The sequence below is a fragment of the Pan troglodytes genome, chromosome 1, assembly GCF_028858775.2.
Source record: "Pan troglodytes isolate AG18354 chromosome 1, NHGRI_mPanTro3-v2.0_pri, whole genome shotgun sequence".
NCBI classification, from domain to species: Eukaryota; Metazoa; Chordata; class Mammalia; order Primates; family Hominidae; genus Pan; species Pan troglodytes.
Window position 1 is genome coordinate 181,814,633 of NC_072398.2, and position 12,679 is coordinate 181,827,311.

Here is a 12,679-nt window from a genome sequence, read left to right on the forward strand (position 1 = left end):
AATAACTGCTTAATGGGCTGCCTTCTGAAGTGATGAAAATGTTTCAGAACTCGATAGAGGTGGTGGTGGCAAAACATTGTTGTGACTGTGTTAAATGTCACTGAATTGTTTACTTTAAAATTGCAGTTAATTTTGTTATATGAGTTTCACCTCAATAAAACAAAATATGTGACCACATGACATGGATGATCTGGGTTGGAACTGATGAAGCTGCAAAAAGTGAAACAGAAAAATGCAAGCCCTTATAGGAATAGAAATAGACCGACGTAATCCATTCAGCAAGGAATAATCCAGTTGTTATTCAGATCAGGAGGGATCATGGGGCAAGATATAACCAGCTATTTAACTGGCCAGGCAATCTGTGAGTTAGAGCAGAGGGTAAGTTCTGTGCTACAGCTGAGCTGAGTTTCCTTCCTTCCTACAACTGTGACACTTCCACTGCTTTAGTATTATACTTTCTCTTATATGGCTTTGCTAGTCTAAAATGCTACTTGGCTTCCCTGAGGCAAAAACTTATGCTAATACTGCTTTTCAATTTGGGTTGGAGGCAATCTCAGGGCACCAAGAGTGAGACAAAAAGGGAATTAATATGGAGAAGAGGTATAGGAAGCATACATAGGCAGGTTACCAGCTGACCACAGCTTTGTTTCTCAGTCTTTCTCATTTCCCATTAGTGAAAAATGTGCCCTATAAAGCATCAATCCCTCCATACATTAGGTTGTGCCACCTGGTCCCCAGTGGCTGCTGACAGCAGCAGAGACATCAGCAGAGTGAATCATAGGATACAGAATGAGCCACTAAGGAGATGGATGGTATGCAACCAGTGCACTCCATCCTGGCCCACCTGTGGCCTGAAGGCCCATGGATACAGTTAGGTGAGCCAATATAAGTGTGTGGGCATCAAGCAGGTACCATAGTTATTGTACCACAGCAACAACAGGGAAGTCCTTGGTGCAGGTGGCAAGAGTTGCATGATGCAAGACATGAAGCCAAGCTCTGCTGGGTCATTCCTAAAACAAAAATCTAGGGCTGCACCCACAATAGGCCTAGCTAGCTGAACAGGCAGAGTGCCAAGGCAACATGACCCCCACCATAAAGGTAGCAAAGGAGCTCAAAAGCCTCACTCTAACTAAGATAAACCCTTTCTTCTGCAACCTCCAAGACTGTGGTTGGTGCCAGGTGATCTTTCCATAGGGTTATCGGTAGCATCAAGGAAAAAAACATGCTTGAGCAATCTGGGGAGGTAAATAACTTGGTTGAGTATTCTCATCTGGACTATTTCTCTAATTGCTATCCTCCAGATCACAGCAATTTGGCATTATCTTGCAAACACTGGACATTTACATTAATAGCCAGCAATTCTACTTTTAGGTAAGTATTCGAAAGAAACTCTTAACATGTGCATCAAGATACAAGATTGATCATAGTAGCCCTGGTCATAATGGTAAAATCTAGAATTTATTTTAAAAAAAAAATAGGCATGGTTTAGTGTTCTTAGGTATTTGTTCCAGGAGCCCCCTCGGATATCAAAATCTGTGGCTGCTCAAGTCCCTTATATAAAATGGGATAGCATTTGCATATAACCTACACATCCTCCCATACACTTAAAATTATCTCTGGATTACTTTAAATACCTAAGACAATGTAAATGCTATGCAAATAGTTGTTATACTATATTTTTAATAGAATTATATTATTGTTTTATTGTTGTTTTTATTATTTTTAAAATAGTATTTTTAATCCACTGTTGGTTTAATCTGTGGATGCAGAACCTGCAGAGAACCAACTGTAAACAAAACAAAATAAAGTACAATAAGGTCATGTGCAGACAGATGATGAGAGTGTTTCATGAAGCATGGATTTGCACTAATTTAATTCGGTGTACGCAACATTCTCTAAAACAAATATAATTTTTTTCTTCCTATTCTGAATCTCAGTTGAATCATAACATAGAGCACATGGAATTCCTAGAATACAATGATTTATTTTCTACCTTTGTATATAATGGTCCTTTGGCCTGCTATGCTCTTTCTATAGCCACTCCTTTTCATTCTCTAGGCCTCAGCCTAAGGAAATATCCTCCCTTTGGGAAGGAGCAGTGGAGCCTTTATAGAGCTCAAAGACCTAGGCAGGTGCCTGGTCCATTCATGAGGCCAGACTTCTTTGAGTAATGAATGATATGGTGATGTGATCATTGACCCAGCTCATGTTAATATAATCAAGAAATTATGGTAGGCTTTCTAGTAGAGGGTATCTCTTCTGTCAGATAGAGAAGTAGAAATAATGATAACTAGGCATATGGAAAAAATGTGAGCAAAAGTGTGAAAGAGAGAGTGTGTAGAATACATTCCAGCAAAAATGAGAGGTCTATATTCTGTCAACATATAAATATAGTAATAGAAAACTAGAGGCAGATAAGTTTAACATATTGGCCTTGAGCTAAAGTTTGAAAGGTATTGATTATCTTGTTAAGAAACTTGTATTTTATACGGGTGACAATGTGAAATTACTGAATGGCTTTTAGGCAGGAAGGCAATGATCAAAGCTTTTTGTAGGAAAACTATTTAACAATTATGTGTGGAAAAGGTTAGGTAAGAGACATTCAGAAGCTCTACAAGAAACTGCAGTATAAACATTGGGTGTGGTCATCTAGACTGTTGTGGACACCAAGCTATATTGAAAGGGCTATTAATGTGTTCCTGAAACATGAAATTAATCTTGATCCAAAATGGGGAAGAAAAGAATCATGAAGTTAAAAGTCATGAGGATTATCAGTAAGTAGGTTATAGACTAGTAAGCAAGCCAGTGCAAGAGGTCAAGGCTAAGATTCTGGGTGTAACAAAGGGTTAAGACTCCTGCTTTTATGTAATTATGAAGTAAAAGCTGAACAGAACTATGAAGGGCCAGGTTAGAATTGGCATAAAGGTGATATATTTGGAAATGCGAGTAATGGTTTGACAGGAGGTATAAGGATGTAAAGAGGACTAGTGGCTATAGACTGATGTATTGCCTATGGACTTTAATACTTTGGGAGCTTAAATTGTTCTGGATGTACACTTTATTCAACTCAAGTCTATAATCTACACCATGCAAAGTTTTCTACAAAGATAAATTATATAAATACCTAATAACATACTAGAGTTCTGGGAGACTCGGTTACAAATTAGTATTAAGATAGCTACAGAACCAAGTTAAACCACTAAATTACTCTGGAAAGGTAGGCAGATAGACTTTGGAGTGCATTATTTGCCTGAGTACCATCATGGAGTTCTTGGCTCCCTACAAAACATTAACATGAGAAATTAGAGTTTCGATCATGCCAGATATAACAGTATCCATTTGTTTAATTAAACAATTGAGGCTGTTGTTAGTGTGGGTCATTTTTAAAAATGTTAAAAGTAAAATTAAACACATAATTAAGCTGACAAAAGATAAAGACCCCGATGCTCCAAGTTGAAGGCAGTTAATTTATATGGAGCTGGGTCCCTGAAGGCACCACAGTTTATTAAATTACCCAGGCAGGGATGTGAAATATATTATTTAGTTGTTAAATGTTAAATTGCTCTGACACTTTTAAGGTCCACAAGATGCAGTCAATTAGAATGCCTTGTTAGCTAGCTGTTGTTTTTCTTCTTGAAAGGGTCCAGAATCTAAAGCTGGGCCCCTCTTCCTTATTTTTCATTACTAGAAGCATCCATGTCCTATTCATGGTTGGTTACATAATCATAAATTCATGGGTGGATAGACCCCAGGAGTTTATTATTATTAATAGTATTGAGTTGAGAGGACCTGTGCTTAGTGTACCAATTTGGGCATGATTCAACCATGCATCCCTTTCTTCCTTCCTTCCTCCATCCCCTTCCCTCCTTTCTTCCCTCCCTCAATAACTTTCTTATTTTTCTCTTTCTATCTTTTTCTTATTTAATTCCTTCCTTCCATCCTCCCTCCTTTCCTCCATCTCTTCTCTGTCTCTTTCCTTCCCTCATTCCCTCCCTCCTTCTTTTCCCTTTCTTGTCTGTTCTTCTGTACCATTTTTCTCATTTCTTATCACATTATCAAGATTATACTATTTATTAAATTCCCTTCCAATTTTGGAGTTCATAATTTAATGCCAGTTGCCTAGTTGAGGTAGGAATATCCCCGACAACAGCTTCCCAAAGTTGACATTCAGTCTCCACTCATATTCTTTTAGCCACAAGCCACATATCACCTTCCAAGGAAGCCCAGTCTTTCTCTTAACAAATGTATCTCTGGTGATAATGTAAAAAGTTTTTCTTGAAGTAAACTCAAATTTGTCTCCCTGTGCTCCCATGTTGAATGAATGTTTCTCTCCTCATATTATTTTCTTTATGACTTTCTACAAACCTTTTTTCTAAATCTAGAATATTTCTTTACTATTCTATCCATATCAATTTCTTCCTTCATGCCTTTGCTCTTGTTATTATCCCTCCAGAAATTCTTCCCCTTGTCTATATCCTTTAAGTATCATATATCTTCCTCACTTATCTAGACCTCACCAAATGCTTAACACTCCTAGTCAGTACCAACCAGATGGACATGTCATTGTCTGGAATGTTTCAGGCATACACATTATACATTGCTCCATTTAGGAGCTGTTTTGGAGTATGTTCCTACTGATTATTTATGGAAAGGCAGGAGCCTTTCCATAAAAGGAGTAGAGAGACTATGGAGCTGGCTCTAAACCCCACCCAACAGGGAGCTAAGCAAGCTCCTTGTGCTGAAAAGTTCTCCAGTTGCTCAAAATTTATAGAAACCCTTGGTCACAACCAGTTGAATGGTCAGCTCTGCAGAGGGAAGATGAAACCTGGGGAGTATCCCACAAGTGAGTGGGCATAGTGACTGGAGATCGAAGATAGATAATATTCCATAACTGAAGCAAACAAACATAATTTAAGTTATCAATAGGCAACAGATGACAAAATAAATCCCAGGAAGGTTAAGTGACATTCCTGAGGTTATACCTTTCCTAACTTTACTAACATTAACTAGCAGAGTTAGACATGAATACAGAGTAAAGCCGTCTTAAGAAGGTAAGATTGCAAAGCAGCTCACAAGAACTAGAGCTCTGAACCTTTGGGATCTCTTTTTCATATGCCTTTGTCACTTAGCATAGCCTATCTAAGATTACAGTTGCTTGTGCGCTTCTTTGTCTCCTTTTTGGGCTAAAAAAGCTCTCTAAAATCAGAACTGGACCTCATTCATTTTATATAGCAGCAGCACTGAAATCTTGCTCTCGAGTTACTGGGGGATAGAGGTTTTAATGTATTCCCTTTGTGAATACTTGGGAGGTATGCTGCTATGTAATATGTGGTGCCCCAAAGCTAAGGCAATTGACCTGGTAGTTTTCCTATAAGTGTGTCTCTGACCCCATTACCCTAACCTAAATTTCCTTCCTCTAGCCTCCCATTTGGTCTCTACCTGCATCTCTGCATTCTCACTCCTACACGACCCTTACATCCAGGTATAATTTATATATTGCTGGAACTATTTTCCTGAGTAACTTTTATTTTCCTAAAATATATTCCTTGTCACCTCCTACACACATATACTATGCACACAACCTATAAAATTCACAATAAATTCTTCACTCTTTCAAGGTCCTTCAAAATGGTTCTAACCTCCCTTCCTATCCTGGTTTTCTAACGGCTTCGTGAATGGGATTTCATACTGGCCTCCAAACATGCATAAACCATACCCCTCTTCCAACTTTCGCAGCCCAGTGCTTTTGCTCGGGTTAATCCATAGACCCAGAATACCCCATGATTCATTTTTTTATTGTGATCCTTTCTATCTTTTGAGGCTCTTATGAACTTCTACCCTCTCCATCATGCCTTTCTTGCTTTCCAAACCTGGTAAACTATCTCTTCTTTAGCCTCCTTTTAAGCTGTATTCATCTTTCAGGAAATATCCTAAAATTTTGAATTAAGTCATAGTTATAATGTGTGATTGATTTTCATTTGTTCATTAATTCGTTCGTACATCAACAGACATTTATTGAGAGTAATTACCTGTTTTGTTGCTGCAGCCTTTAAAATTTGAACAAAACTGGGGAGCCTTTTGCATTGAGAGGCTCATAGTCCAGCAAAAGAGACAAGATACTTGTAAACATACGCTAACAATATAATGTGGTCAACCATAAAAATAGGCATGTACAGAATCCTATGGAAGCAAATAGGAAGGAACCAAGTACTTTGATGACTAGGAATGTCAGAGAATCTACCAAACGTTAGGTGACATTTGAACTGTGACCAAAGTAAGAGTCTGCCAGAATCAGGCAAGAATGGTGGATCAGCAACCTGGATTTTTACAACATTATAAGCTTGATGAGAAGGAGGAAAGTGTCTTATTCATCTCTTTATTCTCTTTCACTCTGCCCTGCACATAGTTAACACTCAAATATTTGTTGAATGAGTAAGGGAATGAATGTGTGAAAGAGTACTTGTTCTAAATGCTAGCTTGATGATGAGGCAAACACTAAAATAGTTCCAAGCGTTATCCTAAATGAATGTCTTCTTTGTGAAAGCCTATTTACCAATTGCTGAAGAGCTCCATTAAGAATGCAGACATGATAAAATATAGCTATATATAAATATTTGTCTTTGTTCAGGTCACCTCCTGAGGAAAATACCCAGATATGGAATTGTTGGATAGAAGGAGGAGTTTCAGAATTGATACATGTTACTGAATTGCTTTTCAAAAATAGGTATCAAGCAAAACAACAAAGAAACTCATAGTTATTGATTTTCTATTATGTGTTAATTGCTGTGCTATCATTTAAAAATATTTATCAGCTTACCAAAATCTCACAATTATATTGAGGACTAATTATTATTTCCACATTACAGAGGAGAAAACCAAAACTCAGAAAGGTTAAGGGACCTGTCTTAGGTCTCCGAGGTAGTAAATGACGGAGCTATAATTAAAATTCATGTCAAAGATTTCAAAGTCCAAAACCTGTCTACTACTACACAAAGTAGAAAGGATAAGCTTATTATATTGGTTTGACTGGAATGGCAGATTTGTGTGGGCATTCATGAAAGATCAACTTGAAGGCAGTTCCATGAAAATATAAATACTAAGTTGTGGATTTATTTTTGTTCTCATAGGCAAGAACAAGTAAATACCAACCCTAATTCTTAGCAAATATAACACATTTATTCATTTGTTCATTTATTCATTTATCAGACATTTACTGAGTATGACTATGTCATGTGATTCATATATGATCTGGAATTTATACATGCAAATATATGATGTTCCTTTTAAAGTAACTCCAGAAATATAGGGCACATGTTTGGGGATAAGATGTCAATTTCTGGACAGAGTAAATGTCAATTTTAGGGACATAATAGAAAAATGAGACAGAGCATCATCATCATCATCACCACCATCATCATCATAATTGCTATTATTATTATAGTATGTTATGATATTTATTAACATAGTGGCCAGTGTTTATTGATTGCAAACTAATTACTGACCATAATGCTAAGTGCTTAACATATATTATCACAATCTTCACAACCCTCTGAGAAAGGTACCCCTATCTCTGTTGCCCAGATGAAGAAAAGTGAGATTAAATAAATTCTCAAGATCAAACAGCTAGTAAGAGATTGCACTTGTTGGGTAGCCAAGTAATTTTACCTTCATTTTGCAGATAGGAAAATGAGGCTCAGAAAGTCAAGAAAACTGAAATTTTCTCAAGACCACACAATTAAAAAGTGGTTCTCAAATGGCTCCTTCCCAAGAGGCATGATCCTGAGAGGGACTGCTAAGCTCTAGGCAGGGAGTAATATCTTAGAAGCTATGGTTGGAACATTGCAGTATGTGTGCTTCCCCGTGGACAGACTTCAGTGTGAAGAACCAAAAGGGAAAATTGAGAGACAGAATCTTGGGTGAGTTACAGAATCAAAAAGCCAGTAGACCCACCAAAGGAACAGCCAATCACAAAGGCCAGGAGGGGCTAGGTATAGAGAGAGTGTCCAGATGTGAAACTAGAATAAAAATATTATTAGCCCTGAGGGGCTAATCGTCCAAACCTAAGAAAGTCTCAAGAACCTTTGAAAATCATAAATAGGTGTTTAAATAGCCATTGGGAGATTGCTGGCAAGATGGCTGAATAGGAAGAGCTCTGGTCTGCAGCTCCCAGTGAGATTGATGCAGAAGGTGGGTGATTTCTGCATTTCCAACTGAGGTAACCAGTTCATCTCATTGGGACTGGTTGGACAGTGGTTGCAGTCCATGGAGGGTGACCCAAAGCAGGGCGGGGCATCACCTCACCCAGGAAGTGCAAGGGGTCAGGGAACTCCCTCTCCTAACCAAGGGAAGCTGTGAGGGACTGTGCTGTGAGGAACCACGTACTCCGCTCCAGATACTGTGCTTTTCCTACGGCCTTCGCAACTGGCAGACCAGGCGATTCCCTCCAGTGCCTACAGAGTAGGCGCCCTGGTTTCAAGGACAAAACTGGGTGGCCATTTAGGCAAACATCGAACTAGCTACAGGAGTTTTTTTTTTCATACCCTACTGGCACCTGAAATGCCAGAGAGACAGAACTGTTCACTCCCCTGGAAAGGGGGCTGAAGCCAGGGAGCCAAGTGGTCTAGCTTGGCGACTCCCACCCCGAGGGAGCCCAGAGAGCTAAAAGCCACTGGCTTAAAATTCTCACTGCCACCACAGCAGTCTGAGGTTGACCTGGGATGCTCAAGTTTGGTGCGGGGAGGGGCACTGGCCATTGCTGAGGCTTGAGTAAGCCGTTTTACCCTTGCAGTGTAAATAAAGCCACCTGGAAGTTCGAATTGGTTGGAGCCCACCACAGGTCAGCAAGGCCGCTGTGGCCAGACTGCCTCTCTGGATTCCTCCTCTCTGGGCTGGACATCTCTGAAAAAAAGGCAGAAGCCCCAGTCAGGGGCTTATAGATAAAACCCCTATCTCCCTGGGAAAGAGCACCTGGGGGAAGGGGCGGCTGTGGGCACTGCTTCAGCAGATTTGAACGTCCCTGCCTGATGGCTTTAAAGAGAGCAGTGGATCTCCCAGCACAGTGTTCGAACTCTGCTAAGGGTCAGACTATCTCCTCAAGTGGGTCCCTGACCCCCATGTCTCCTGACTGGGAGACACCTCCCAGTAGGGACCGACCCAGACACCTCATACAGGAGAGCTCCAGCTGGCATCTGGTGGGTGCCCCTTGAGGAAGGATCAGGCAGCAATATTTGCTGTTCTGCAGCCTCTGCTGATTATATCCAGGCAAATAGGGTCTGGAGTGGACCTCCAGCAAACTCCAGCAGACCTGCAGCAGAGGGGCCTGACTGTTAGAAGGAAAACTAACAAACAGAAAGGAATAGCATCAACATCAACAAAAAGGACGTCCGATCGACCCCATCCAAATGTCACCAACATCAAAGATCCAGGTAGATAAATCCGTGAAGAAGGGGAGAAAACAGTGCAAAAAAGGCTGAAAATTCCAAAAACCAGAACACCTCTTCTCCTCCAAAGTATCACAACTCCTCACCAGCAAGGGAACAAAACTGGATGGAGAATGTGTTTGACAAATTGACAGAAGTACACTTTGAAGGTGTGTAATAACAAACTCTTCCAAGCTTAAGGAGCACATTCTAACCCAATGCAAGGAAGCTAAGAAGCTTGAAAAAAGGTTAGACAAATTGCAAACTAGAATAACCAGTTTAGAGAACATAAATTACCTCCTGGAGCTGAAAAACACAGCATGATAACTTCCTGAAGCATACACAAGTATCAATAGCCAAATCAATCAAGCACAAGAAAGGATATCAGAGATTGAAGATCAGCTTAATGAAATAAAGCATGAAGACAAGATTAGAGAATAAAGAATGAAAAGGAATGAACAAAACCATCAAGAAATATGGGATATGTGAAAAGACCAAATCTATGTTTGATTGGTGTACCTGAAAGTGATGGGGGGAGAATGGAATCAAGTTGGAAAATACACTTCAGGATATTATCCAAGAGAACTTCCCCAACCTAGCAAGACAGGCCAAGATTTAAATTCAGGAAATACAGAGAACACCACAAAGATATTCCTCGAGAAGAGCAACCCCAAGACACAATCGTCAGATTCACCAAGGTTGAAATGAAGGAAACAATGTTGAGGGCAGCCAGAGAGAAAGGTCGGGTTACCCACAAAGGGAAGCCCAACAAACTTAACAGCAGATCTCTCTGCAGAAATCCTACAAGCCAGAAGAGAGTGCGGGCCAATATTCAGCATTCTTAAAGAAAAGAATTTTCAACCCAGAATTTCATATCCAGCCAAACTAAGCTTCATAAATGAAGGAGAAATAAAATCCTTTACAGACAAGCAAATGCTGAGAGATTTTGTCACCAGCAGGGCTGCCTTACAAGAGCTCCTGAAGGAAGCACTAAATATGGAAAGGAAAAACTAGTACCAGCCAGTGCAAAAACAGACCAAACTGTAAAGACCATCAGTGCTATGAAGGAACAGAATCAACTAATGGGCAAAATAACCAGCTAGCATCATAATGACAGGATCAAATTCACACATAACAATATTAACTTAAATGGAAATGGGCTAAATGCCCCAATTAAAAGACACAGACTGGCAAATTGGATAAAGAGACAAGACCCATCGGTGTGCTGTATTCAGGAGACCCATCTCGTATGCAAAGACATACATAGGCTCAAAATAAAGGGATGGAGGAAGATTTACCAAGCAAGTGGAAAGCAAAAAAAAGCAGGAGTTGCAATCCTAGTCTGATAAAACAGACTTTAAACCAACAAAGACCAAAAGAGACAAAGAAGGGCATTGCATAATGGTAAAGGGATCTGCAACAAGAAGAGCTAATTATCCTAAATATATATGCAGCCAATACAGGAGCACCCAGATTCATACAGCAAGGTCTTAGAGACCTACAAAGAGACTTAGACTCCCACAGAATAATAATGGAGGACTTCAACATCCCACTGTCAATACTAGACAGATCAACAAGACAGAAAACTAACAAAGATATTCAGGACTTGAACTCAGCTCTTGACCAGGCAAAAATAATAGACATCTACAGAGCTCTCCACCCCAAATCAACAGAATATACATTCTTCTCAGCACTACATGGCACTTATTCTAAAATTAACCACATAATTGGAAGTAAAACACTCCTCAGCAAATGCAAAAGAACAGAAATCATAAGAAACAGTCTCTCAGACCACAGTGCAATCAAATTAGAACTCAGGATTAAGAAACTCACCCAATGATAGTTTTTTTTGCTGTGCAGGAGCTCTTTAGTTTAATTAGATCCCATTTGTCAATTGTGGCTTTTGTTGCCATTGCTTTTCGTGTTTTTGTCATGAAGTCTTTGCCCATGTCTATGTCCTGAATGGTATTGCCTAGGTTTTCTTCTAGGGTTTTTATGGTTTTAGGTCTTACATTTAAGTCTTTAATCCATCTTGAGTTAATTTTTGTATAAGGTGTAAGGAAGGGGTTCAGTTTCAGCTTTCTGCATATGGCTAGCTAGTTTTCCCAACATTTATTAAATAGGGAATCCTTTCCCTAAGAGCATCTGCACAGCAAAAGAAACTATCATTAGAGTGAACAGGCAACCTACAGAACGGGAGAAAATTTTTGCAATCTATCCATCTGACAAAGGGCTAATATCCAGAATCTACAAAGAACTTAAACAAATTTACAAGAAAAAAAATAAACAATCCCATCAAAAAGTAGGCAAAGGATATGAACAGACACTTCTCAAAAGAACATATACGTGCAGCCAAGAAATATATGAAAAAAAGCTCATCATCACTGGTCATTAGAGAAATGCAAATCAAAACCACAATGAGATACCATCTCATGCCAGTTAGAATGGCAATCATTAAAAGACAGGAAACAACAGGTGTTGGAGAGGATGTGGAGAAATAGGAATGCTTTTACACTGTTGGTGGGAATTTAAATTAGTTCAACCATTGTGGAGGACAGTGTGGCAATTTCTCAAGGATCTAGGCCCAGAAAACCATTTGACCCAGCAATCCCATTACTGGGTATATACCCAATGGATTATAAATCATTCTACTATAAAGACACATGCACTCGTATGTTTATTACAGCACTGTTCACAATAGCAAAGCCTTGGAACCAACCCAAATGCCCATCAATGATAGACTGGATAAAGAAAATGTGGCCCATATCCACCATGGAATACTATGCAGCCATAAAAAGGATGAGTTCATGTCCTTTGCAGGGACATGGATGAAGCTGGAAACCATCATTCTCAGCAATCTAAAACAAGAAGAGAAAACCAAACACCTCATGTTCTCACTCATAAGTGGGAGTTGAACAATGAGAACATGGACACGGGGAGGGGAACATCACACACTGGGGCCTTCTGGGGGGTGGGGGACAAGGGGAGGGATAGCATTAGGAGAAATACCTAATGTAGATGATGGGTTGATGGTTGCAGCAAACCACCATGGCACGTGTATACCTGTGCAACAAACCTGCACGTTCTGCACATATACCCTAGAACTTAAAGTATAATAAAAAAAAATAAAAATGAAAAAAGTATCTGCCAAACTTTTTCTCATTAAAAGAATGAAAATCATAAATATAGTTAACCCCCACTTGAACTAAATTCATTCAGCAACCAATTAATCTAAATTAAATCAAATTATTTTAGTTGTT

The 12,679-nt window shown here is 39.4% G+C and overlaps 1 protein-coding gene across 12 annotated transcripts in view; it reads left to right on the forward strand.

Annotated features, from left to right (window-relative positions):
* AGBL4 (AGBL carboxypeptidase 4) overlaps nucleotides 1–12,679 on the forward strand; it is a 1,457,272-nt gene that overhangs the window by 812,793 nt on the left and 631,800 nt on the right. Inside the window, exon 1 of one of the 12 annotated variants that reach the window (XM_063780641.1) lies at nucleotides 1,216–1,371. The exons of the other annotated variants lie outside the window; for them this stretch is intronic. Within the exon in view, the coding sequence (XP_063636711.1) occupies nucleotides 1,223–1,371 (149 nt within the window). The 5' untranslated portion in view covers nucleotides 1,216–1,222. Of the gene's footprint in view, nucleotides 1–1,215; nucleotides 1,372–12,679 lie in introns of those variants that run through there. 12 annotated transcript variants of the gene reach the window in all.